General features: G+C 40.4%; 1 protein-coding gene across 50 annotated transcripts in view; it reads right to left on the minus strand.

The window, feature by feature from the left end:
• Window positions 1–27,677, minus strand: part of LIMCH1 (LIM and calponin homology domains 1) — a 350,645-nt gene that overhangs the window by 82,478 nt on the left and 240,490 nt on the right. For 44 of the 50 annotated variants that reach the window (XM_086405968.1, XM_086405966.1, XM_086405956.1 and 41 more), the window contains 4 exons: window positions 18,723–18,829; window positions 13,200–13,230; window positions 11,105–11,215; window positions 2,556–2,751 (listed from right to left, as the gene is read on the minus strand). In XM_086405968.1, coding sequence (XP_086262094.1) covers window positions 2,556–2,751; window positions 11,105–11,215; window positions 13,200–13,230; window positions 18,723–18,829 — 445 coding nt within the window. Of the gene's footprint in view, window positions 1–2,555; window positions 2,752–3,108; window positions 3,399–11,104; window positions 11,216–13,199; window positions 13,231–18,722; window positions 18,830–27,677 lie in introns of those variants that run through there. The other 6 variants (XM_086405972.1, XM_086405970.1, XM_086405971.1 and 3 more) reach the window with 2 other exon arrangements.

The following is a 27,677-nucleotide window of genomic DNA, read 5'->3' on the forward strand; positions in this document are numbered from 1 at the left end:
GCGACTACCTTTCCCTTTTACTTTACCACATGCACCACCAACCCTTTGCTTTTTCATCTTCCTCCAGTACTTTAATTTCTCTCATTCCTTATGTCTCTCCCTTAACTAACCTTTTATATAAGAGATAAGAATATTCATTTAACAAAATGCATTATGTTTATAAAACATGTTCTTAATTTTAAAAGCACCCGAGTGGAAGATTTTGTATTTCCTCTTCAGTGGAGCTCGCCTCAGAAGGCATGTCAGTGAAAGCGAGGGAGGAACTGGGTACCTGTCAAGCAAGACAGAGTGGCTGAATTGACCCTGGTGACCCACAGCTTCCTTACCAGGTGGCTCTTGCGTCCAACCCACAGAATCACGGCACCTCTTACGTGTGTGGCTCTTGACTGTCCCTACTGAATGGGTCTGTGGGCCTCAGTAATAATAAAATGAAAACTCTCTCAACCCAATAAGGAGCTGGAAAATTTCATGGTAAGACTTTCCTTAGTTGATTATGAGTCCTAGGAAGTAAATTTTCAAGAATTAAAAAAAAAAAAGTTCTTCTAAATTTGAAAGTGTTTATTAGCACTAGCAATCTTCTTGATTACATCACTTAAAAAATATACCATAAACTCTAATGAAATACAACATCAATTTGGATAAAATTATACCACAGTTTTAAAGGCAGATAAAAAGTGTTGTTTTTCTTTAAAACCTCATTAGGTCTTGATTAGTTTACAAGAATATTAGCCTGAAGGTATCAGGCTGATTGGTGAAATCTGTGTGTTAAGATGCTCTTTCACGGACGGTGTTTTGTGAAGCTCAATTTCATGTTTTTCTCTACATGGGAAAAACTTATGAAAAGACTCTGGCTTATCAATCTTAATTGTTGCAAATGAAATTATGCCTCAGCACATATTAGTACAATATTAGTAATTACCATCTCAAATCCCTTCAAGATGTGGCCCATTATAAGCTCTGAATCCCTCAAAGCTGGTGACAGAATAAATAAAGGATCCACATTACCAGTTATTAGGAACCAGGATGAGACAATGATAATTCTTTAAAACAATCAAAATAATATGAATGCAATAGTTTAGTTATGATATGTTTCATAAAAGTAAATCTCCCTTTCAGTTATGTTAAAGTTCAATTAGATCATGCAGTTGGTATTGTAACTTCTAATACTGTGGGTGGGACTTACGATGTCATGTAAAATTGTGGAAATGTTTTTCAACCAGTTCACAATGCACCATGGAATTCTTTAGGAGTCACACACGATATGGCCCTGAGGCTAATCTATTTGCTGGCAAGTTTAAGTACTAAACAAAAGCATTAGTTCAGTCATGCTAGAATCTGAAAAATCTATTAAGCAAACAGAAAGATGTGTGAGTAAATTAAGCTTTAGGGTATAAGCTTTGGACTCACACTTCTCGAGGCTAACATTGTCACGCTACTTACAGTGATTGGGGGCACTTACAATGTTAGGATGGTTTCTTAACCTAAGATTCATCTGTAAAATATGGCTAAGGAGTGTTTCATAGCCCTGTGAGAGAACTAACTCACATACTGGGTATCTCATAATCTGTGCTAAGCATTAAATGAGATACCAGAGGTCGAGTAATGAACTCAGGACCTGGGCATATTAAATACCCAAGTACTTTGGTGACATAGAATTTTATAACTGGAAGGGGTCTTTTAGCTATAAAATAAAATTTTCATCTCAGACAGAAGACTTATAGTCTCTAGAAATATTAGCTTCAATCAGAAGCTAATTATTTCTTTTTCTAGTAAAAAGAAATAGACACAAATAAAAGAATTCCCCTGAGAGTCTTTCTCCAAGTTTATACATGCAGAGCCAAGCTATACAAGATCAGTAAGGTAAACAGCTTCTGAAAAAATATGCATTAAATTTACATCAGGTTGCATGACCATACATTTTTGTAAAGAAAAATGATCATTCCTTTCAGGTGATATAAAATCCAGGAGATTTAAATGAAACCCAGCCTCTGAAGAAACAAGCAGTCTGGGTTGTGTTCAATACATGAAGGACCACCGGCATCGCTCTAGTCAACGGTCAGGTATAAGCATCTAATATTGGCAAAACCATGCCAATTAAAGTTTCACAGTCCCAAGCTTCAGAGCTGTCATAAGTGTGTGCAGTGTGTTTCCAGTTTGCTGGAAGTTGATCCATTTTCACTTGTACAGTGTGGTACTCACTCAAGCATTTCCCTTCCTCGTACCTGAAACATATAAATCTCCAGCACACTTTATGAGCTAATGGTCTGTACAGCGTCTTGATTCACTGAGACCCAGGGAGGAATGATGTAACACATTTTCCAACAGAAGATATGCTCACTGAGGCAATGTTCAAACCAACTGCTGGCAAAGGCAAACCAAATTCTAAGGACCACCAAAAAACAACATTAAGAGATTTTTTTTTCCCTACCAGTTTAGAGTTACCGCAAGGTAAGTATGGAGTCCGCCTTCCCAGTGCCAATCTCTCGGCTGGGAACAAGGCAGCTTTTGTTAGTGTTTGATTCTAAGAAGTGCAGTTTATTAAGGCTCCAACCTACCATCACTGCTTCCCCTGAGGACTACATCTGGCGAAGGAGTCTGCCGGGAACGGGAGCCAAAGGAATCCAGGCTGTCGAAGGAATCATCTCTGCCGTGTCGAGGGGGAGAGAGGGAGTCGCTGCGCTCGGAGTCCCAGCAGTCGATGTAGCCACTGTCTCGAATACTACGTTTAGGGCTCTCAATGTCATCAGTCTCCTGTTCAAGAAGAAAACAAAAGGATTACAGACATTACTGCAACAGACATAGAGCCTATGGATATCAGGAAAATCAGTCCCCAGCAGTCTCCAAAAAATCCTGCATATAGAATCACTGTGGAAAGGCTACAGCAAGCAGTTATCACATTGATTATCATCTGCAAGTCAACATTTCATTCTTCAATCCTTCCCTGCTACAACTTTCTCAATCAGAAAATCACACATATTAAAAAAAAAATCCCCAGGCATCTCGTAGTCCACAATGTTAAAAAAAAAATTTAGAGAAATAAGAATAAAAGATCAAGTTTGGATTCACAAGAATACAATAAAAGATGAAAAGAAAAATGAAAACCTTAACCTTGACCCGTCTTTCGGGATCCATAACTGCATGTCTGTTCCGGGACCCAGCCCCAACTGCTTCTGTTTATGCTGTCTGGCTAAGGCACACAGCATTTGTTTTTGCAGCAGAATCAGTTTCATAAAATCCTGGAGCAGTATGCTCCATCTTCTGCTACCTTGAAGGGAAATTCCTGCTCTGAAAGGGAGCTGTCTTTTCTGGGGCAAAAAGTTAAAAAAAAAAAAAGCAGTGAAAAATATGCAAAATGCTTTTCCTGATGCTTCAGAAGAATCCAGGCATGCTCTCGCTCTCGGCCAGCTCTTGGCGCTGGGGGAGCTGAAAGCACTTGTGGCTGACCCACATGTTCAGAGCAGTGAAAACAATGGCTGTCTTTGACAGCCTGTGATTATAAATTCTTTCCAGCGCAAGCAGCACATACTAAAACACTGAAACTCCAGCAGAAGAAAGGTCAGTCAAAGCCATCCTCACCCTCATATTATAATAAAAGCCTTGTTCCCGCCAGTGTCTTAGCATTAATTACAAGAGTCCAAGCTGACGAAAACAGAAATAACTCCGGTCACTCAAAGATAAACCTCAGTTTAATCTCTCCCAGACTGTTGCTTAAAATCAGGGCTGTGAATGACATCCACAAAGACTGGAAGGTCCCACTGCAGATTTCCTGGGATGCTCAGGCAGGTGCCCTCCACATTCCCCACAGAAAGGAAAAAAACAAATATACTCCATGTTAGCAATTTTTAAACACTGTTTACACTGACTTATATGCACACCACAGCCAGTGTCTTTGTAGGAACTGTGTCCAGCGGCTTCTATCAGTTATAACCTCTGACTCTGACTTTAGTTAGATCCTCTGAGTCTCCCCAGTGGAGGGCCCTCTGGGGGGACAGAGTGCCTGTCATTCACAAGGCACACACACATGTTGCATCAGGACTCAGAGTGAGCAAGAGCGGAAGGGGAAGTGTGGAGAGGGGCACTGCAGCCACCACAGTGAGGACCTGAATATGGCCTGGGTGAGTTCAGCTGACACGACCCTCTGGAGGAAGGCAGAAATTCCAGTTATGGAAATGAAGGTAGTTTACTTGTAGGTCAAAAGTTAACCAGGACTTGTACAAAAGCCAGGCCTGACTTTTAGCAGGAAAAGGAAGAACTCATGACTAACTGAAAATTATATATCTAAATTGGATACGGTTTTGCATTTAATTTCTTTGGAAATGCAAGTAATTATCTTGGATTATTTATCCACTGAGAACAGGCCAAATGGCCAATGTTATTGAACACTTACTCTGTGCTTGATGCTTTTTGTAGGCTCTATTATTCAATCCACACAACCTACTCCCCAGTGATGTGGTTGGGGTTGTCCCCATTTTATAGAAAAGAATCAGAGAGTTCGAGTAACTTGACTGAGGTCACGCAGTAATCAGCCAAGTTGTGATTCTGACAAAGGACTCTGTCTCCAACTACCAAATGGCAAAAGCTGACGACAACATCTGATGAACTTCAGTAAGTGACAGCTGTCATCATCAGCATCACCTCTTCCAACTGCTGTATACTTACTGCCTGCTTACGCTGGCATGCTAAATCCCTTCAGTCGTGTCTGACTCTCTGCAACCCTATAGACTACAGACCACCAGACTCCTCTGTCCGTGGGATTCTCCCAGCAAGAATACTGGAGTGAGTTGCTGTGCCCTTCTCCAGGGGATCTTCCCAACCTAGGGATGGAACCTGTGTCTCTTATGTCTCCTGCATTGGCAGGCAGGTCTTTACCACTAGTGCCATCTGGGAAGACCCATGCTTATACTGGATGATGCTAACCTGGATAGTGCCCCTCACTAAATGCTGTTTATGCCTAGATTCCCAACCTATACCTGCTGCAAGAAACAGTTTAGAGTAGGTAAAAAGCATGGTCTTGGAAGCTCAGCTAACAGTTTAAATCCTGGCTCCACCCGTTGTCAGCTGTCTGACCTTGGGCTAGTTATTTGAACTTGGCCAATTTCAGTTTTCTCATCAGTAAAATGGAGCAAATAATATTTATCTCATAGGGTTGCTGGGAGGGTTAAATGTATTACTACATGGAAAGCATTCAGAAAAATGCCTGATGCTTAAGTGCTCAAAAAATGTTAGCTATGCATTCATTTGGCATGTAAATGTCAATATATAAATCATACACAATTTATAAGTGCAGTTAAGGACATAATCTTATATAAACTCTGATATTCTTCTATCTCCTTCTCCATTTATATCCCATAACTAGATGCCTTGGGCCCAATTTCCCATCAGGGAGGACAAACACTTAGGAAGCCCACATCTAGAAATGACACAAATTTTACAAGCTGCTTGGTACAGCATTACAAAACTGGATTTTCAAGAAAATAGTATCAGATTTTATTTTCTTGGGCTCCAAAATCACTGTGGGCAGTGACTGCAGCCATGAAATTTAAAAGACACTTGGTCTCTAGGAAAGCTATGACAAACCTAGACAGCGTATTAAAAAAGGAGACATCACATTGCCGACCAGGGTCCATATAGTCACAGCTATGGTTTTTCCAGTAGTCATGTGTGGATGTGAGAGCTGGACCATACAGGAGGCTGAGCGCCGAAGAACTGATGCTTTCAAACTGTGGTGCTGGAGAAGACTCTTGAGAGTCCCTTGGACTGCAAGGAGATCAAACCAGTCAATCCTAAAGGAAATCACCCTGAATATTCATTGGAAGGACTGATGCTGAAGCTGAAGCTCCAATACATTGGCTACCTGATGCGTAGAGCCGACTCATTGGAAAAGATTCTGATGCTGGGAAAGACTGAGGGCAGGAGGAGAAGGGGGCTACAGAGGATGAGATGGTTAGATAGCATCACTGACTCAATGGATATATTTTGAGCAAACTCGGAGATAGTGGAGGACAGAGAAGCCTGGTATGCTGTAGTGCCTGGGATCACAAAGAGTTGGACATGACTTAGTGACTGAACAACAACAAATATCAGGAAACCTTTCCCAGATACCCAAATGTCTCCCCTACCCTACCCTACAAACCACAGGAGAAAAGAAAGGAAAAAAAACCCAAAATTCAACATGCTTCTTGGAGCTTCAGTTGCTTTCTCACAGGTAGTTATGGGAAAGAAAAATAGAAAGGCCATTCTGTTCATGACTTCATAGAAAGCCAAGAGTAAAACCTTGGATCAAGTGAGAGCTGGAAGCTGAACGGCAGCTTGACAAATGTAAACCAGGCCACCTGTGGCCATCCTTGGCCATAGAAACCTCAGGGCGAAGCAAGAGATTGGAAACAAAGATGTGGATGTTAGCAGGATGAACAATTTTATTGGATTCCATCAAGTCACTCAAAGGCAAGCTTTGCGAGAGGGGTTAGAAGATATGAACAACACAAAGGCTTGCACAGTCTAAATGCTCCTTTCTTCACGTCTATTATGTTGTCTATGCTTCCCATCTAGCTGCCCAGTAGCTGCCTCCTGTCTTCTGCAGAGAGCACTCCAAGGAGAGGAGATAAGACTTAAGGCTCTCCAGTGTGCTGTCGGTTGTTCCAGTAAAAGTGTGTTAATGAATGGGGTGGGAACTACTAGCTTCCACAATATTTTTGGATTATTTCACTCATCTGTCCTCTTCTTATCCTCCTTAGTCAGAGATAATGAGAACCAGCTAGGGTTGGTGAATGACTTACGCTTTCTGAGAAACTCCAGACACCTCTGTTTTACTACTCACCATTTTCTGCTTCTTTTGATTTATAAGGCGGTTAAATTCTATTCTGGAGTGTTTTAGGTTCTACTTTTTCAGCTGTCTCCACCCACCACACTCTGGTTGGGAAGTTATTCATTCCACAGATACTGACCAAGCATCTTCTATGTGCCAAGCACTGTCTCAGTTCTGGGGACATAATGTTATGCAAATTCGAGAAACACCCTGTCCATCTTGGGCCCTACACTCTAGCAGGGAAGAAAAAAAGCAAACAGAAACACCAATAAATGAAGACAAAGTTGGACTGTATGTATTATGAAAAAATAAAGCAGATTACGGGAAGAGAAGTTGATGGTGGCTGTCTTCTAGGGCGAGGTCTTATATTTGTTGGCTTATCTAGCTCCCCCCTCCATCCCCATGTTCTGCTAATACCCCTCACTGTCTGAAACAGGAGTAGTTTAGGCCAATCATGGTATACCTTGCTCCTGGTCACACTGACTAGCTCAGAAATAGCACCCACACTGGGCCAGAGTACACCCCAGGAATTTTCAGCCGGGGCCAGAGAGGAGAATTCCTTGCCTTTCTGGGCAAGGAGCTAGAAGCAGAGAATTCTGTTTTTGGCCATAGTCTCTGCTATGGCAGAATGTCTAACTATAGGAGGAAAGGATGAATTCAAAGACAGACAGGAAGAGATGAGGGAAAGAAAGAGAGAGAAAGAACCTAGAAGGTCAACATAGTTCCAGACCCTGAGATCTCTAGGGCCACCCTCATCCCCTCGGCTCTTCCTTTAATCTCACTATTCTTGTAGGTTTAGCTTAGGCATCCCCTCCTTTGGAAGACCTCTGACATATCCAGGCCCAGTGAAAGGCCATTATCACCATGCCTTCAGAGACCTTTACTGTCTAAGGCAATAACAACCTACTATGAACACCTATGTCCACATGTAATTAGTGCACTATAGAACAAGTTGTACCGTAATCATTTTTTGCACATTTCTCCTACTAGAAAAAAATGAATATGAAGTAAAGTTCATGAATACGAATTAAATGAATATGAAATAAATAGCGTTTGTGAACGGAGAAGGCAATGGCACCCCATTCCAGTACTCTTGCCTGGAAAATCCCATGGATGGAGGAGCCTGATAGGCTGCAGTCCATGGGGTCGCTAAGAGTCGGACACGACTGAGCGACTTCACTTTCACTTTTCACTTTCATGCATTGGAGGAGGAAATGGCAACCCACTCCAGTGCTCTTGCCTGGAGAATCCCAGGGACGGGGGAGCCTGGCGGGCTGCCCTCTATGGGGTCGCACAGAGTCGGACACTACTGAAGTGACTTAGCAGCAGCAGCAGCCTTTGTGAAAGAAAAGCTTTAAATTTCAAATCTACTTCAGCTTGAGTATGTGCAGAAGAGATTCCAGTTGTCTCTCAGTATCTGTTTCCCAGTTCTCTTCCAGTGAAAATACCCATAATCTGCTTTTTATTTTTTAGTGGGAGGCAGGACATTGTAATGTTTTATTTATTGGCTGTGCTGGATCTTTGTTGCTGCGTGAGCTTTTCTCTAGTTGTGGTGAGCAGGGGCTACTCTCCAGTTGCAATGCACAGGCTTCTCATCACAGTGGCCTCTCTTGTGTGGAGCATGGCTCTAGGGCATGCGGGCTTCAGTAGCCGTGACACCTAGGCTCAGTAGTTGTAGCTCCCAGGCTTCGCAACACGTGGGATTTTCCCAGATCAGGGATCGAGCCCATGTCTTCTGCATTGGCAGGCAAATTCTTTACCCCTGAGCCACCAGGAAAGTCCACATGCAGTTTTTAGATGAAATAAAATCTACTTTCCTCAAGTCTTTCCTTACAGCTAGCAACGGATATGTGACCAAGTTTAAGTCAACAGGATGTGAGCAGAAGTGTAGTGCATGACTTCCCAGAAGTGTCTTGAAAGTAAGGCACAGAGCTTTCTTCTTCTTATCCCTGATTTTTCTTGGTTAAGAGGAGGACGTGCAGGCTAAAGCTTGCGTGGCTACCTTGGATCAAAAGGCTATGAGCTGAGGATCATGGAGTAAAAGGACAGTAGGCCCCAGCCAGTCACAGAACCTCCACACCAGTCCTGGACAGCTCATGTCCAGATCTTACTTACAGGAGTTTGATATAAGACTCTATTTAATCTAAGCCATTGGTAGAGTTTTCTGCATTTACCAGCCAAACTCTATCCTAATTGATAAAATGAGTAATACACAAAATGAGATAATACACACTATTGTTGTTTAGTCGCTAAATTGTATTCAACTCTTTGTGACCCCATGGACTGCAGCACACCAGGCTTCGCTGTCCTTCACTATCTCCCAGAGTTTTCTCAAACTCATGGGCATTGAGTCAGTGATGCTATCTAACCATCTCATCCTCTGTAGCCCTCTTCTCCTCCTGCCCTCAACTTTCCCAGCATCAGGATCTTTTCCAATGAGTCAGTTCTTCACATCAGGTGGCCAAAGGATTGGAGCTTCAGCTTCAGCATCAGTCCTTCCAATGAATATTCAGAGTTGATTTCCTTTAGGACTGACTGGTTTGATCTTGTTGTCCATGGGACTCTGAAGAGTCTTCTCCAGCACCACAGCCTGAAAGCATCAGTTCTTCTGTGTCAGCCTTCTTTACGGTCCAACTCTCACATCCATACATGACTACTGGAGAAACCAATCTAATATTTCCGGTTATCAAATAGACCAGTGAAGTTCAGGTGAGTTACTCTCTAGTTTACATAGAGATATGGGAGCATCACAGCTGGTTTTTTTTAGTTGTTACGCTTTGTCCAGTGATACTAACTACTCCCTTGTGTCCTGTGACATCTATGTTCATTAAAAAGGTAACAGCTGTTCACAATAGCAGGTCCTTTCAAGGAAGTTGTTAATAACTATCTCAAAAGAAACGGAAGTCAGGAGAGACTCTGCAGCTGCAGAGACCAATAGATGCTCAGACTTTTAAGGAGCCAGACTAGCAGTAAGAAATGTCAATAATGAGAAGAAATTATATTTCCAGAGAATCAAGCAGGGAAACTATGAGGCAGAGCTTTTAAATAGTTTAAAACAGATAATCCATCTATCATTATCCAAGTCCAAATTTAACAAAAAACAATAAACATTTAGATTTCACAAATCCAGACTAAAGCTTACCTTTGTACTTTGCCTAAGTAACTCTTTTGAGTGAGATGAAGATTAAAGGACAAATAAGAGTTAAGACTAAGAAACAATGTGTTTGAGCGGTGTGTTTATTTTTCAAGGAATTGAGCTTAAAGGACTTTGTTTATATGTGTTATGACCAATATGAAAGCTTTGTCCATTTAAACATTCATGAGCCAGCCTGTTTCTAGCCAAACACAAAGAACTGTCAGAACTATTTGCTTTAAGGAAAGAAGAATAAATTGTTAGAAAATTGCAGCAAATTCTTGCTTTCAGTATTAAAAGCAAAACTATAAAATACAGACTGTCTCTCACCGAGGTCTCATGAGTGCATTTAGTTTTCATGTTAGAGGAAAGAGGAGGAAGGCCTTAGTTATCTTGGCTGCACTACAGGTCTTATCCAAAACCCATGGGTGCTACTGATTCCAATGAGTCTTACCTACTCACTGAGGATGCTGGGTGGGGCTGCTCCCGGGTGATGCCATATCCTAGTACTTTGGGTGAGTTCTTATTTACTGCTGCATTTAACAGGCACACATAGGCAGCCACACACAAAACACACTACTTTTTCTTGGACAAATCCCTACCTTAGGTCAGTCTTTCTCATAATTAAATACACAAAGCTCTCACTATTACAATGTTTTCCCAATTTTCAGGTCATTCAAATGCAATGGTCATAAGATATACATCTTAGAAGAGTATGTTTCTAATTTTTCAGAGACCAAGGCAAGAATTTGGCCAACGTTACCTCACCCATACCAAGGCTCTGACAGGTAAGCAAAATGACCTTTAGGATCAAAGTGCAGAGCAAGTCTTCATTTTTGTGTAATACTGTGTTGTTTCATTCAGGCATTATTTCCCCAAGAAAGCAGGCACTGAGCTCTTTGGCACCCAGAGTCATATACTGACAGACTGAATTTGCTCTTTGGGAATTCAAGTTGGATAGAGATAAGCCCTCCCATTCTCAGAAGGGAATAAAATTTCAGGTAGGTGTGGGGTATAGGGGGCAAAACTGTCGTTGGTAAGACACATGACATCTTTGGCCTGTGAGATTTTATCATGCGGACCTGTAATGATCTTAAAAGCAAGCAAATGTGTTGCTTTCCCACCTTGTCTAAACCTCATGGGATGAGGAAGAAAAGCCAAGGTACCTTTCTCATCTGAGCCAGCAAGCCTTCAAACTCCTTCAGGTTCAGCGTAGTCCCACTGTACGAGGCACAGCTGTTCGCCGCTTTGCCTAGCCAGTAAATGGTCACTAGTACCTGTGATACAGAACCATGCACAAAGAATTACTTTTCAACCAAGAAGTCAGTAACGCTCCTTGAACAGGAAAGCAGGAAGAGAGAATGTGAAGCGCTAATTTACAAAAACCACCTTCCATGAGGTATCCATTCTAGGTAAAATTGTTTTACTAGGAACCCAATGCTGCGTCAGTCAACACAAACATGATTCAGTAGTGAAAATAAGACCCTAGTTTTAGGAAGAATTTGGTTGTGAGAATGTGAGCAGGAAGGAAAAATAAATCTTCCAAAACTATTTTCATGTCATGAAGGTTTCAAAACCAGGAAGCAAAAATTTTCAGAAACTCTGGAGTCTTTACCCAGACAAGCAATGAAACAGGTTGTCAATTCCTTTCAAGAGTGGTACTTTTAAAAGGCCCATAATTTCTACTTGCGGGCACAGAGGTTCTGCCAAGGCCATTAGTAAAAATTTTTCAAAGGAGTGAGAAAACATAATTAGTGGTTTCCAGAACAAGATGAACAAAATATATCTAATTAAAGTCAGAGGACAGCAATGTAATGAATACATTCTGCAGAGACCTAGCTCTGGGGTATAGTTAGTTAGATTCCTATTAATCTGAGATGGGAAATTTTGGGCTGGGCGAGACTACTGCCAATTAGCAATTGTTTGAATGTTTAAGAATGTCTATGAATATTCACTGGTCTGAAGCTTCAGTCCTAAGTTAATTCTGTCCTGTTTTTCCAAAGAAACTGTCCACAAAAGCGAATTCTCTTTACACTGATTTTCCCACAGAACCCCACAGGGGTCATCTGAAGATGAGCTCCATAAAGTTGAATGACCGGGATCTCAAGCCTATGGAAAAGCTAAGACTATGATTTTGTTTTCACATTTGGTCTTAATGCTCTAGCTAGGCTGGGAAGTATTTACTGTCCCTCCCTCTATTTGCTAGGCCAGAAAATGCTCTGGACAGCATGATATATGTACAAGCTTCCAGATGGCAACAGGCCCAAAATATGGTTATGTGCATCATTGCTAAGATGTGATTTGGTTTTCTACCTCTGTGGGAAAATGTTAGTTTAAGAATCCTTCAAAACTTCCAGAAATTCTTTTTTAAATGATTACTTACAAATAAATTTCTAGAGTACAGACAATTACAGATGTCAGGACATGAACTAGGCCCATAAAATAACTCATGTGTGCTAAGGGTATGAGGCTCTCTTGAAAAGTGTAATAGGAGAACAAAAGACAGGACTGTGTTGTGTTTTAGATTATGGGGTTTCTGTTTAAAATTGTATGATGAAAAATGCACATAACCGTGGTTTTACAGAGGAAGAAAAAGGAGGTAAGAATGAGAATGTCAGTCAAATATAATAGCACCCTGGAAATTTTTTTAAAAGTGGAGGGTCACAGCCAATTTTAAAATTTTATAGACAGAAGATCATTTCGTACACTCTTCAATTTAAACTTAAAAGAGCAGTAATGTACTTGCCCTTGGAAAATAAGATCTAACTAGAAAAAGATGATTTTGGAAAGTACTAATAAAAACCTCAAAAGATTAATAGCAAAAAAATACACAAAAGGTACAGGCCCACAATAGTCAACAGTATTTATATTATACTAATATTTTCCCAAAAACAACTTGCCCAACTGCTTAATTTAATAACCCCATCTGTGCTTACCCACGGCAAGGAAGTAATATTAGTGCTCAGACACATCATTCTGTGTTTAAGAAACCAAATTACAAATAGAGTGCAAGCTTTCATTTATTTCAGATGGAGCTCTTATCTAATTAAAGAGACATTCCCCCCAACCAGAAAAAAACTACCATTTTTATTTCTATCACTGACATTAATTTTTCTATCAGAGGCACATATACTTGTTTTCTAAGAATGATTCTTTCTAGCTAGGCATTCGAGAGGCACTGAACTTATGAGGTAAAATTTATGCCCGAACCACCAATGTTAGAAGGAGAAAAGCATTAGAAAGTGAAGCTAAAACACTTACATTTTTCAGCTTCCTACTATAGTCAAGACTCCTAATTAGGAAAAAGGAAAAGAAAATATGATCAGTTTCTTCACTGTGATCTTCATTTCAACATCTCTAAGATATATGTGAGAGCTAACAAATACAATGAAATCATCAGAATATATTATTTTTAAGGTCTACGATTAGTAATTTCAGGTACTAAATAAAATTACACAGAAAACAAAATAAGGAAGGATAAGATGGGATTAAAATTCCATAGTACACCATGGAAAGATGAATGTTTTGTAACATCTGGAAAATGAAGAATTCCATTTAAAACTAGGACTGTTTATATTTGTATACTCAAAGCTGAACTGTTCAAGTAAAATTTTGCCTAGGTTATATATCACTGTCAAACTGAAATCTGACTACACTTCCAAAATCTTCTTTATACAAGTACTTTTAACGAAGGTCTAAAACTACTTAATTAAATAGACCTGAAAAATATATGTAGAAGAGGCAATACTATCCAAATATTTGTTCTTTTCTGCTATGGACATAAATTAGTGTTGGGAATTAGCCATTAGCAGGAAAATATGCATGCTATGTTCAAATATACACACACGCATTCTTAAATATACAGAAACATTTATTCTCAAACTATAAACAAAAAAGCTACTTGGTGGTACTTTCTAAATATTCATACAGTGAAATATAAGAATTTCTTCTAAATTATTCTAAGTTTTCTTTAGCATGTCAACAAATAAACACTAGGAAAACAAATGCTACATTTCTTTTTTCCACAGAACTTCAGTTGGGGGTTGGGGAGGGGGAATGTAATTCTATTGAAAAAACTAGTCAAGAATTTCTTCAGATATTTAGATCACAATTACCTAACTGCTGCATATTCTGACCCAAAGTACAGATTAATGAACAGATGCCCAATTTTAAGCCAACTGAGATTGGAGGGAACGGAAAAAACATAGTCCAGATCCAGGATATAAACCATCAACAGACACTCACATTGCAAGAAGCAGTGGTCCAACCTGGATTGGATTAGGAGCATGTTTCATATTCCCCCCATTAACAGAAAGGATGATATGTCATTAACTGCTTAGGTGTTTGCTAGGATTTAAAAAAACTGAACAACAACAACAAAACTAGATGAAAGCAAACAAAAATCTATTAAAGATTTGAATTTTTGGTGAGAAACTTAAGAACAGGGAACATAAGACTTTCTCTGCACTGACAATGAACATTTTTTGACTAAAATTGTGACCCAGTTCTGAAAAAAAGTCACACTTGGCACACTCTAGGAGCTCACAAAACATTTGTTGAGTGACTCACACATAACAACCATGTGAAAACGCTTCTAAATTTTTCAGAGACGTCCTCGGGAGCAACCCAAAGGCTTCCTCCTTTGCATCCAGTTGCTGCAGTTCTCTAGAATGATATTTGCTGCAAGCCCTTTTGGATTATGCTTTCATTTCTCACCAAGGTTGTCTGGCACCCATTACAGGTAGAGTGCACAAAATTACACACCCAGTAATCATTTGCAGGTTCTCCCTCTTTCTTTCTTTGTCTACTCAAGTTACTTCTCAAAAAAAAAAAAAAAAAAAAAAGAGTAAGAAAAATTACCTACAAAGAAAGCTAAAGAGTACTTTGAAAAAGACAATTTGAAAAAGTATCAAAATTATCTATGTACATGTTGGCCAATTTACTTTTCTGTACAGCAGAAATTGACGCAGCAGTGTAAAGCAACTATACTCCAGTTTTTAAAAAAAGCATCAGAATTTTCTTCTTGGGATCCACCCCTCTACCTATTGCTTTCAGTACTAACTGGTGTCAACAGGGTGTTTTCCATCTCTGCGAATGCTTGGCTCAACTTTCAGAGGGGAAAGCAGAAAAATATAGCAGTTTCTACTTTCATTTACCAGAGCTATGAAATCCACATGTGTTACAAATGTCCCCAGACAGTACTAAGTTGAACCAGCATCACTTACAGAAAAGTTGTGAAGCAGATAGTTCATTCCATGCCCCAACCCTCCTTAATGCTACAGATTTTCTAAGTACCATAAATGAATTTATGGCATAATTTCAATATAAAGTTCTTTAGGTTCTAAATATTCATACAGTGAAATAAAAATTCTTTCTCTATAATTATTCCCAATTCAACCTCCTATAACGCCTGTGGACAACTCCTCAAACCACACTCATCCTTGCTCATTACCCTTCTACCACACTGGCTGGCCACTCTTCTTTCTCTTTCTAGACATCAAGTTTGCTTTTCTTTCCTGGCCTTTCTACCTACCCTTCCTCTGCCCTGAATACCATATAGATCTTTGCATGGCTGGCTCTTGCTTTCCTTTCATGCCTCAGTCCTCAGCTGAAATGCTATCCCTTCAGAGAGACTATTCTTGACACATTTTCTTTTTTATTACCCCTCAGTTTTGTTGAGCTATAATTGATATAAAACATTTTATAAGTTTAAGGTATGCAACACAATGATCTGATATATTGATATATATATATATATATATGTATATTGTAATTGTCACTATCTTTTACATCATTTATTTTATTACTATTTTCTCCTCAGCACTTACCACTCCCTGCAATTTTTAAAAATCTGCTTATTTACTTCTCATTTCTTGACACAGGGTATATAATTCCATGTGAACAGAAGGCCTATTCTCTAGTGACCAGAAAGGATCAGACATATAGGAGCTGCTCAATAAATCTGCTGAATGAATGAAAAATATCAGTCATAGGGGAAAGCGATGGGCAAGTGTTTCTTAACAAAATTAATAACCTCAAGTGAAGGAAAAACTTAAAAGGGAAGAAAATAAGAAGAAATACAAAATGGGAGATAAGTGGAAAGATATGATAAAGAAGGGAAGGGAGGCACTGGGAAGAGAAGGAGACGGAGAAAAGAAGCAAAAGCAAGAAAAGGACAGAGGAAAGAACAGGAGAAGGGGAAGATGGCCTAGTAACTGAGAAGTGAGTGTGTGCCACTGGTCTAAGAGACTTTTTTCCCTTTGGATTGCTTTCTGTGTCTTTGAATTAAAGTCTCTTTAGAAGGTGGTTGACCCACCTTCCCAGATCTGCACTGAGCAAGCTTTAGCTAGAATCATACCCATAAGAATATTCTGTCCAATTCCATTTTACATATGAAGACACAGAGCCCTACTGAAGCAAAGGCTCTTGGATTATAGACCTAAGGGTTAGCATATATAGAGGCAGACCCTGGGTTTCCTGATGCCTAGGCTTTTACAGAAAAGCAATAACGGTGATGTGAGTTCTAAATTTCTAAAACTAATCAGTCTCAGAGTTCTCCTGGTTTAGTAACATACTGGTTTAGAGTGACTTAAAAAAAAAAAAATGAATGCAGCTGCCAATATTGTTAAGTGAACTTTCCTTCACCCTCTAAGCAATGTGTGTGTGACTAATGATTACCTACCATGCCACATAAGTACTATTGTTTCTGGTCACTTGCCACCCAGGTGAAACTACAAATATGAGATGAGGCAGAACCTGAAACAATTTCCTAAGCTGAATAATGATTTATACAGGCTGGATTTAGGTGCAGAACAAATGGAGCATGTGAGCACTAAAATGAGGTTTATGGTGCTCTCCATATTCAAATATCATAACTTTTATTCTGTTATTTTTGCCCCTAACTAAAGTTTTTCCATGAGAAATATTAAAGAGAGGTCAAAAGGTACAAACCTCTAGTTATAAAATAAATAAATAGTGGGGTTGTAATGTACAGCATGACAACTATAGCTAATAAAACAATATTGCTTATTTGAAAGTTGCTAAGAGAGAAGATCTTAGAAGTACACATTGCAAGAAAAATACATTTTATATAGTGATAGATGTTAACTAGACTTACTGTGGTAAACATTTTGCAATATACACAAATACTGAATTACTATGTTGTACATATGAAACTAATATCATAGTGTATGTCAATTATGTCCAACTCTGTGTGACCCTATGGACTGTAGCCTGCCAGGCTCCTCTGTCCATGGAATTTTCCAGGTAAGAATACTGAAGTGGGTTGCCATTTCCTTCTCCAGGGGATCTTCCTGAACTGTGGTCCTGGAGGAGACTCTTGAGAGTCCCTTGGACAGCAAGGAGATCAAACCAGTCTATCCTAAAGGAAATCAACCCTGAATATTCATTGGAAGGACTGATGCTGAAGCTGAAGCTGCAATACTTTGGCCACCTGATGCGGAGAGCTGACTCATTGGAAAAGACACTGATGCTGGGAAAGATTGAGGGCAGGAGGAGAAGGGGGCAACAGAGGATGAGATGGTTAGATGGCATCACCAACTCCATGGACATGAGGTTGAGTAAACTCTGGGAGACAGTGAAGGACCGGGAAGCCTGGTGTGCTGCAGTCCATGGGGTTGCAAAGTGTCGGATATGACTGAGCGACTGAACAACAACAACACATGTCAATTATATGTAAAAAGAAGGCACACTGACAACAGAGAAGTGATTTTTATATAGTCAATCATGGATGACTCTCCCTTATTCCTAGTCATAAATCATAAAATCCAATATAAACTCCAATTTGATTTCATTTAGTAGTTTCCATATTTTCCCCCATCATTAAAAAAAAAAAGCCAGTATAAGCAGACAAATACTAAAAAATTTACAGTTCTGAATTTTGGTGTCTCTCTTTCTTCTGCCCTTCTATGGTAAAATGACCCAAAAGTAATCAAAAGGAGAAGTACATCCAACCCAAAGATGCTATGTATGTAACTAAGCTTATTATTAAAGCATATTAATGCCAAACACTGTTTGACTAACTTGGAAAATGTTTTATATGAATTTGGTAGAGTCTGAAGAACTTTTAAACTACAGAAAAGTTACCTCCACCATCTCAAAAGGACTCTTCATCTCATTACCCTGCTCACAGCTATTTCTTTACAGAGAAGCACACTTGCCTTTTCTTTTACTAAAACATTCTTTCCCAAGAATTCTTTGGCCCCAAACATGGCTCACTGAGTAGATACAGTCAACAACAGTCAAATGGCCAATGATCCATCTTCAGAGAACTTAATCACTGACACATATGAGAAAACAGTTACAAATGTAAATGGAGAAGAGATTTTTCCATAATCTATTGCCTTCTTTGCATAATAAACAGAGTTCAGAACTGTTTAGGAGTTTGCAGTCTTCCAAGAGCCTATTCATATGCCCAACTGGAGCCAATAAAAGCTTTTTGTCTAACCCAAATAGATTTTGTGCATACTTCTCCCTTGCCTCTCCCTCTGTTAAGTTTCACCTAAAAGTTTTCCTCCTTGTCTCTAAAATTCTAACTCTATATGTATGATTTTTGCATTTCAAAAAATTATGTTTGATCAGAATGAAAGTTAGGCACAAGGGAAGGCCAATGTGGCTTGTTCTGAAAGCTGGATTTTCACCTTCACATTTTTAATTTATTAGGCATGCCCAATTCTCTGCCTCTTAGACCTTACAACATCATCGCAAAACCGCAAATCAAACCGTAAATGGGTTTCCCTTGAACATAAATCGTGCAGGACTTACTTGACTGTGACTCTGTTGGACGTATCCTGCAGGTCACTCGGGTCAAAAAGCTGAGATTCTTTAAGGCCGAGCTCTTTACAACCTCTCAAGAATAATATGATATTGTCCTGGAAGAAAGAAAAGAAATCTAAGTCTACATTATTTAATATTATTTCATGAACCAATCTTTCCTCTTTAATAGTCCAAATCACTGGAGAGAAGACAATCCTTAGGGCAGTCAGAGTCAGATGTGAGTCATGGCTTGTTAGATAATAAAATCATACTTTGTTAGGAAATCCTGGAGTAAACAGACACTGCAAACTTTTGAACCCACAGCTATATCAAATTCATTGTTCTTCCCTTTACCTTTCACATTGGTGTAAAACTTTAAGTTAAATGCCACTGAAAAATAAAACTTAGGACTTCCCTGGTGGCCCAGTAGTTAAGAATCTACCTGCCAATACAAGGAACAAGGATTTGATCCCTGATCTGGGGAGATTCCACATCCTAAGAGGTAACTACTAAGCCTTCACTTTTATGCCTGTGTTCTGCAACGAGAGAGTATCCCTTGCTTGCCACAATTAGAGAAGGCCTGCTTGCAGTGCCAAAGACCCAACACAGCCAAAAATAAATAAATACATAAAAAAAATTTTTTTTTTTAAAGAAAAGTGTAACTTAAGTGATTTGAGGGGAGTAGTCCCAGGTGATAGTGATAAAGAACCTGCCTGCCAATGCAGGAGACACAGGAGACAGTGGTTTGATCTCTAGGTCAGCAAGATTCCCTGGAGGAGGGCATGGCAATCCACTCCAGTATTCTTGCCTGGAGAATCCCATGGATAGAGGAGCTTGGTGGGCTACAGTCCACAGGGTCACAAAGAGTTGGACACGACTGAAGCAACTTAATACACAGTACTTCTATTGCTTCAAAGTTTTGTCCATGTCTTATTGCCTAGAATCTGGTTCAACATTTAAAAAAAAAAAATAGGTTTTACTACCTAAGAGTCATCTTTGAGTTTTTCTTTTTAACTGATCTTCAAAAAGTACATCCTTCATCAGCGGGTTTTGATCAATAATACCTCTTTGTGGACTGTAAACTGAATTAAATTGGTGGGGGGAATCTAGACTTAACTGGAAGGGGAAAAAGAGGGGGCAAGGAAATCTTTTGGAAATAATATCAAAGACTTTCCTCATGGTGATGCATTTGTCTATCAGGTACAAGTTGACTTTGGCCCGGCAGAGTAGCAGACACATACAACAGCTGAGAAAGGCTCTGGTCTTCATCTGTTCGGAGTCATTAAGAATAAACAAATGGCTCTGGAAGGGATGGCAAATTGTGAGTCATCCTTTAGGAACTCTAGGACATTAGCTGCAGATTCATCAGTTATGTCTTCGTAAAAGACTTTGTAAAAGACGAGCTAACTGGTTCCATCAGGTAGTTCAAACTTCAGGAAAGGAATGATGAACACTGGTTTCAGGAGCTGGATCAATGTGAAATGAGAGTGAAATTTGCTCAGTCATGTCCAACGCTTTGTGACCCCATGGACTATACAGTCCGTGGAATTCTCCAGACCAGAATACTGGAGTGGGTAGCTATTCCCTTTTCCAGGGAATCTTCCCAACCCAGGGACTGAACCCAGGTCTCCCACATTGCAGGCGGATTCTTTACTGGCTGAGTCACCAGGGAAGCAAATGCTATCTAAATGCTCTAAGACAGATGCTACAAAAATCTGAAGTCATGGTGGTGGTAAATAAATCATATATTCAGAGTGCAATTTAACAAAGTGAACAAAAATCATTGTATTTCCCAATGACCAGTGTGTAGGCAGGATTCTGCTAATAAGATGGCCCCCAAGAATCTCACCCTCTGGGGGACACACTCTATACAATCTCCTTCCCTTGAGTGCCAGTGGAGCCTGTGCATATGGTAGATTACCACTTTGTGATTATGTCATTAACCACTTGGCTTTCAGTTGATCAAAAGAAAGATGGCCTGATTGTGCCTGACCTAATCATGGGAGCTTTACAAAGTAGGTGAAGTCAGAGTTTCTGCTGGCCATAGGTTCTATAGCTGCAAAGAGATGCATTCTGTCAACAACCACATGAGCTAGGAAGAGGCCTGGAAGAAGCTCAGCTTGGACTTCAGCCCCTGCCAACACCTCAATTTCAGCACTGTGAGACCCTGAGCAAAGAATTTAGTCACACCATGTCAATATTCTGATTATAGAAACTAAGACAGTCAGTGGATATTGACTGAAGATGCTAAGTTTATAGTAATTTTTATGCAGCAATAAAAATTAATACATCTAGGCTCAAAATAACAAGAGCAATAGCAATAAATTGCTAACCTTTGTATAGCCTTTACTAACTGCCAAGCATACTTTTAAGAACTTTACATATGTTAGCTCACTTAATTCCTGCACAACCTTATGAGGTAGGTACGATGATCATCCTCATTTATAGATAAGCAGTGTGAGGCATGGAACAATTAAGCATCATTAAGGCTACCCTAATAGTTCAGTTGATAAAGAATCTGCCTGCAATGCAGGAGACCCTCGTTCTATTCTTGGGTCAGGAAGATCCCCTGGAGAAGGGATAGGCTACCCACCCCAGTACTCTTGTGCTTCCCTTGTGGCTCAGCTGGTAAAGAACTGGCCCACAACGTGGGAGACCTGTGTTTGATCCCTGGGTTGGGAAGATCCCCTGGAGAAGGGAAAGGCTACCCGCTCCAGTATTCTGGCCTGGAGAATTCCATGGACTGTATAGACCGTGGGGTTGCAAAGAGTCAGACATGACCAGTGACTTTCACTTCACTCCAACCAGTGAGTGGTGAAGGAATGAAGGCTGCACAGCCAGGAAAGAATGGAGGTGCAAAAAAACATGGCAGACATGAGGAAATCAAGCATCAAATCTGAGGCTGGTACCAAAGGAAGAGGAGGCTTTGGAGTCAGGGGCTGATCAAAGGGGCCCTTGAAGGCCATGGAGGGCAGAGGGGTGGTAATGTGAGAAGTAAATGCCCAGGTCTGCAGCAGAAGTAGATTGTTGGGGGTAGGCCTTGGGGAGGAGGTGTGCAAAGGAAGGACTTAAGAGGAACAAGGCAGGAGACAGGGAAACCAACGAGGAGATACTCCAATCTCACTTCCCTCCAGCGGAGTCTGGCCCACCCCAGTATGTTGTCGCTCCTGTGTCCCCGGATTTTTTTCAGTGGGTAAGAAGTACCATCATTCATAAGACCTGTGTCATGTACAAGACATATTGTAGACTGACAATGAGCTGGTTATAGTCTGAAGTTATCCATACCCTTCACAGTCTCTTCTCCAATCACTTTACATGTTTTAAAATTATCCAATTTCTCTTTGGAGTTTTTCTATTTTGCTTCCAGAGGTTTGTAGATGTTCAGGTGAGTCTTTTGCAGGGCATGCAACAATCTTTCTGGCCTATGAGCTCCGAGGGCTTCTAACCCAGAGGAAATTAAAGGATGGGTCTCAGAACTCTCTAGGAATCATCTGGGACCCCAATAATAGGAACAGACCAGTGACCCCCACGTGGTCCCATCAGAGGCGCATGACTGTGGCACATGAGATTTTCAAGGAAGGCGCGAAAGTGTTCTTCCCACGTGAACTAGCAGAAGTGCCCCTGAGCACTGCTCTATCTTCAGTACACAGACCGCAAACACAGAAGCGCTGTGTTGCCAGTTGGGCTGAACATTTTGGGCTGTGAGATTTAAATAATGGCAGGTCTCCTTCCAGTTTCGTGCTGCAACCTGATGATGCTGGAAGGGAGCCAGACCCCAGTCAGGAGAAAAGCCAGAAGGAAGAGCCCCCTCAGCCAAGAGCTAACAAGGGCAGCGACCAGAGCGGGCAGGGAGGGCTGTGCCTTTAATTACTTAAAATGCATCCCGCAAATTCCCATCTGCCTTGCTCTTCACGCTGAGTTTTTTCCACATTTACAACTCCAAGCAAAACTAACAACCTAGTGTCTTAGCTTCTGAAGCCAAGCAACACAACTGTGTCTCAATCCTGGGAAAGACATGGAGACACTGATTTACCGCAATGACTATTCTATTTAGCTCTTACTAGTATAGTATTGCAAACTCATTAGTTCTTAGGCTTCAAAAGAAGTTTTTAAAAATCTCTTCAAAAATGTCAATGTCATGATAAAAAAAAAAATTGGAGACTGAAGAGACATGATGACCAAATGTATCATATGACCTCTGGATCTTAGATCCAGAAAGGAAAAGTATAATAAAGACTATAAAAGTTCAATTTAAAAGTGGACTGTTGTTGGATAACATTATTGGATGAATGTTAATTTTCTTAGGCATGACGATGGTGTTGTGGTTATATGAAAGAATACCTTTATTTTTAGGCAAACATATGGATTTTTCAAGGACAAGTTATCATGTCTATAACATAATTTCAAATGGTTCAAGCAAATAAAATGTGTGTGTGTGCATGCATGGCTTCCCCAGCGATTTGGTGGTATAGAATCTGCCTGCAATGCAGGAGGCTCAGGAGATGCAGGTTCAATCCCTGTTCGGGAAGATCCCCTGGAGGAGGGCGTGGCAATCCGCTCCAGTATTCTTGCCTGGAGAATCCCATGGACAGGAAGAGCCTGGCAGGTTATGGTCCATAGGGTTGCACAGAGTCGTACACAGTTGAACTGACTTAGGATGTACACACGTGTATGGATAGGAGAGATGGAAATAGATAGGGAGAGAGAGGATGCTATCTGTCGATTATAGAGAAAGACATAAAGCAAGTATGGCAAAAAACTAATAATTGGCAAATACAGATCTCAAAACTTGGCCTTTTTTTTTTTTTTTAAAGCCTGGTGGGCTATAGTCCAAAGGGTGGCAAAGATGTAAATGTGGCATTGTGGGCATATGGTGGTCTCTGTCAAAATGACTTAACTCTACCTTGCGTGCATGATTAGTTGCTCACTAATGTCTGACTCTTTGCGACCCCATGGACTGTAGCCTTCCAGGCTCCTCTGTCCATGGGATTTTCCAGGCAAGAATACTGGAGTGGGCTGCCATTTCTTTCTCCAGGGGATCTTCCTGACTCAGGGATCAAAACTTCATCTCCTGTGTCTCTGGCATTGCAAGCAGATTCTTTATCTGCTGAGCCATCGATGAAGCCCCAACTCTGTCACTGTAGCCAGACAAATACACAAACGAGTGGAAGTGTCAGCCTCCCCACACACTTCACTCGCACAAGCAGGCCTCGGGCTGGATTTGGCCCACAGGCTGTAGTCCACTGGCCTTGTTCTAGGTAACCAGTATTCCAGTACCGATTATGCCATCTATACATTTGAAAACTTTCCCAAAAAGTTTAGAGAAAAGGTTTTTAAATGTGTAGAAATGTATTCAACTCCATAGGGTTGTGAGTTCACTGGCAAAACCAGTTTCCTATAACTGAAGGGAAAAATAACAGTTGCCTCGGAGACAACTGTTGCAAAGTCTCTGAGGTAAAGGCTCCAGCACTACTGATGGAAAGTTTTCTATTTCTGGCTAATGGGAAAGTGCAGTAACATGAGTCTCAATTCAACACAGATGCGGAACATAAAGTTCCTGAAAGAGGCCATTTTGTGCTCAACCAATAGTAATGTATAGGTTTATACCTCTGTTTACCTAAGGATTATGCATTCACTCCTGGTTCTTGGCCCAGGGGTTTCCCATGTCACTAATCTGTGGGCCTGGGTTGAGGCCTGAGCTTTCAGCCCTCCTCAAGGCCTCTTCTCTGAGGAAACTCTGATGCTTCTCTCCCTTCCCTTCTTGCTCCAAATTCAAGATAAAGGAAGGCCAGGATGGTCTCCACCTCCAGAGTTTCCCCAGCATATAGTAGGTACTTCCCCTGGTGGCTCAGAGGGTAAAGTGTCTGCCTACAATGCCGGAGACCCGAGTTCAATCCCTGGGTTGGGAAGATCCCCTGGAGAAGGAAATGGCAACCCACTCCAGTACTCTTGCTGGAAAATCCCATGGACGGAGGAGCCTGGTAGACTATAATCCATAGGGTCACAAAGAGTTGGACACGAGTAAGCGACTTCACGTCACTAAATATTTAAAACAAATTAAGCACTACATTCTAGGTACTTAGAAGAATAAAAAAAAAACCTACAAAATTCTGGTAGATGAAATGAGAAGGACTTAGAAGTATCTTATCTTTAGGATTAATTTTCATGATCTATCCTATAGCTGGATTTGTTCAAGATATACGTAAAGAGAGGTTTAAGAAAAATTGTCTCTTTAGACAATGGAAACGAGGGAACAAATGCACCATGGAACACAGCATACCAGTTTTGGGAGTCAGAAGGACTCCAGTTAGAATCCCAGCCTCATCCACATACTAGTTACATGGCCCTGGGCGTGGTCCCTAATATTTCTGATCTTTGGATTTCTAATCTGTGAAGTGGGGGATGCCATTAATCTTATACGGAGGACAGAATTATGAGAGTTGGACCGTAAAAAAAGGCTGAGTGCCAAAGAATTGATGCTTTTGAACTGTGGTGATGGACAAGACTCTTGAGAGTCCCTTGGACTGCAAGGAGATCAAGCCAGTCCATCCTAAAGGAGATCAGTGTGTTCATTGGAAGGACTGATGCTGAAGTTGAAGCTCCAATACTTTGGCCACCTGATGCAAAGAGCTGACGCACTGGAAAAGACCCTGATGCTGGGAAAGATTGAGGGCAGGAGGAGAAGGGGACGACAGAGGATGAGATGGTTGGATGGCATCACCAACTCAATGGACATGAGTCTGAGCAAGTTCAGGGAGTTGGTGATGGACAGGGAAGCCTTGGGTGCTCCAGTCAGTAGGGTTGCAGGGTAAGATGCAATTTGGTGACTGAACAACAACAAACATATTGAGAACATAGTCCATTGTCTCTAGTGTTTCCAGACACTCATTATATGGATGTTATGTATTATTATGGCTTTATTGTCAACTCAGGTTAAGAAGGGACCAGAGAAAGTGAGAAAACTCTATCCATCCACAAAAACCAGTATTTATAGCCCTTGCCGGTTACATGGGAGATTTTTTTTTTTTCTTTTTTAAAAGGGTAGTTGCAATTACTGTTTAGTTAGTTTTATAAATAGCCAACTTGACTTACACAGGCTGCCTTAAACCCAGGTGTAAGCTATGTACCAAAAGTCCATTTCTAAGAAGATGGCTTGTAGGTTATCATTTGTAATTAACTCACAGAATTAGTCTTTGCATGGTGGTTGCCAGTTCAGGCCAGAAAAACCTATTTAATCCAAAATGTAACTGAGGAGGGGTCTTAATTACACTATGGAACCTAAGGGCTGAGTAGGACACTGTCTCAGTTGGAAAGCTTATTCAGAAAGGCCTGCCTGTGCTCTAGGCTGTAGTCAGATGGAAGAGTCCAAAGGCCATAGAAGAGGCTTCCATGGCCCAAGGAGGCACCTCAGGAGGGAGGGGCAAGAGTGAGAGGGAAGAAAGGCAAGCCTGCAATTCATTCCCGTGCACCCCTGAGACACATCACTGTCTCACCTAGGGTCTCCCTACTATCTTCAGAAGGCAGCAAGGACCTTGCTACCTTTCGCTTTCTCAGCTGTCATTTCCAACTGGCAAGGGGTTTCTCCTTTCCCTTGATCCATTGCGGAGCAACGTGTAGCCCTCTGGCTCTGAGGAAGGCACCAGCCCTTAGTGGATCTCTAGAGAAACCAGACAGGGATTGAGAAGCCTCCTGCTCTACCCAATCTCCTTGGCTTTATTTCCTTTATAGCCAACAGGGAAAGGGCAACATGATGATGGATTTGGAGTTCACAGAAAATGGATGTAACGCTCATTTGGGTTTCAAATGAACCCAGACGTCTATATTGCTAGGTATTTAAAATACAATATATATTTTCAGAATTGGATTAGAAGTTTCAAGCCTCAATTTTTTTTTTAAAGATCAGTAAAATAAGCAGCTTTCTAGACTTTTAGCAGTAATACTAGATGCTACAATAAATCGAACTATGTCAAAGTTTTGAGTGAATATAAATTAGAAATCTAGCATTCTATTCATTCTAAGTCAAACAAGTGGAATCAAAATGTCATAAATATTTTAGCTAGGCAAAAATATTAAGTTTTCTAAAACATGTATTCTATTATACATACTGTATACAAAAGCTTTTCTGCTGTGCTTGATAAAGGCTTGGGAAAGAACTTTAAAAGAAAAAGAGAAAGAGAAATTGGAAAACAAACTAAATGGGAGCACTGAATATGAAACAGAAAAAGTGAAACAAGCTAGATAAAAGTAAAAGATCATCACATAGTCCAGTTTTTAAACATGGCCGCTCATTAGAATCACATCTGGAGCTCTGGAGAAAAAACAATACCTGGGCTTCTTAGATACACCTATCATTTAAAAGTGTACACTTAATTTCCAAATACATGGGGGTTTTAAAGTCTCTTTGATATTAATTTCTCACATAAATGCTTTCTTCTCTGCAATCATCCTCTGGTTTTTCAGTCTTGTAACCTTGAGGCTACAAGGTTAGACAGAGTCAAAGATCTCTCTTGGTAAATGTCACACTGCACTTGAAAATGTGTGGATTATTTTCAAATATCTTTTCATATTGATTTCTGACATAATTCCACAGTAATAAGAGAACAGACTCTGTATGATTTCAATACTTTAAGCCATGAAATTTTTCACCTTGTTTTATGTCCCTGGATATGTTCCAGTGTCTCCTGGTTTATAATCTTTGGGAACTTGAATAGAATTTGTACCCTGCTGTTGTGTAAACATTGTATGCATCTTAATTATGTTGAGTTGATTCATAGGACTTTTCAGGTCTACTATATCCTTCTACTTTTCTGACTATTCATTCTATTAGTTTTTGAGAGTTTGATATTGAAACTCCAGCTAAAAATCTTAATTTATGTACTTGAAAAATAATTGTAATATACAGTGGAACTATATGTAACTTTGTTCTGTATTTTCCAAGTCGCTTATAGATGTGTTATGATATTT

This window comes from Bos grunniens, chromosome 6 (assembly GCF_055505025.1).
Source record: "Bos grunniens cultivar Pamir isolate PY7600 chromosome 6, Bosgru_T2T1.0, whole genome shotgun sequence".
Taxonomy (NCBI): Eukaryota; Metazoa; Chordata; class Mammalia; order Artiodactyla; family Bovidae; genus Bos; species Bos grunniens.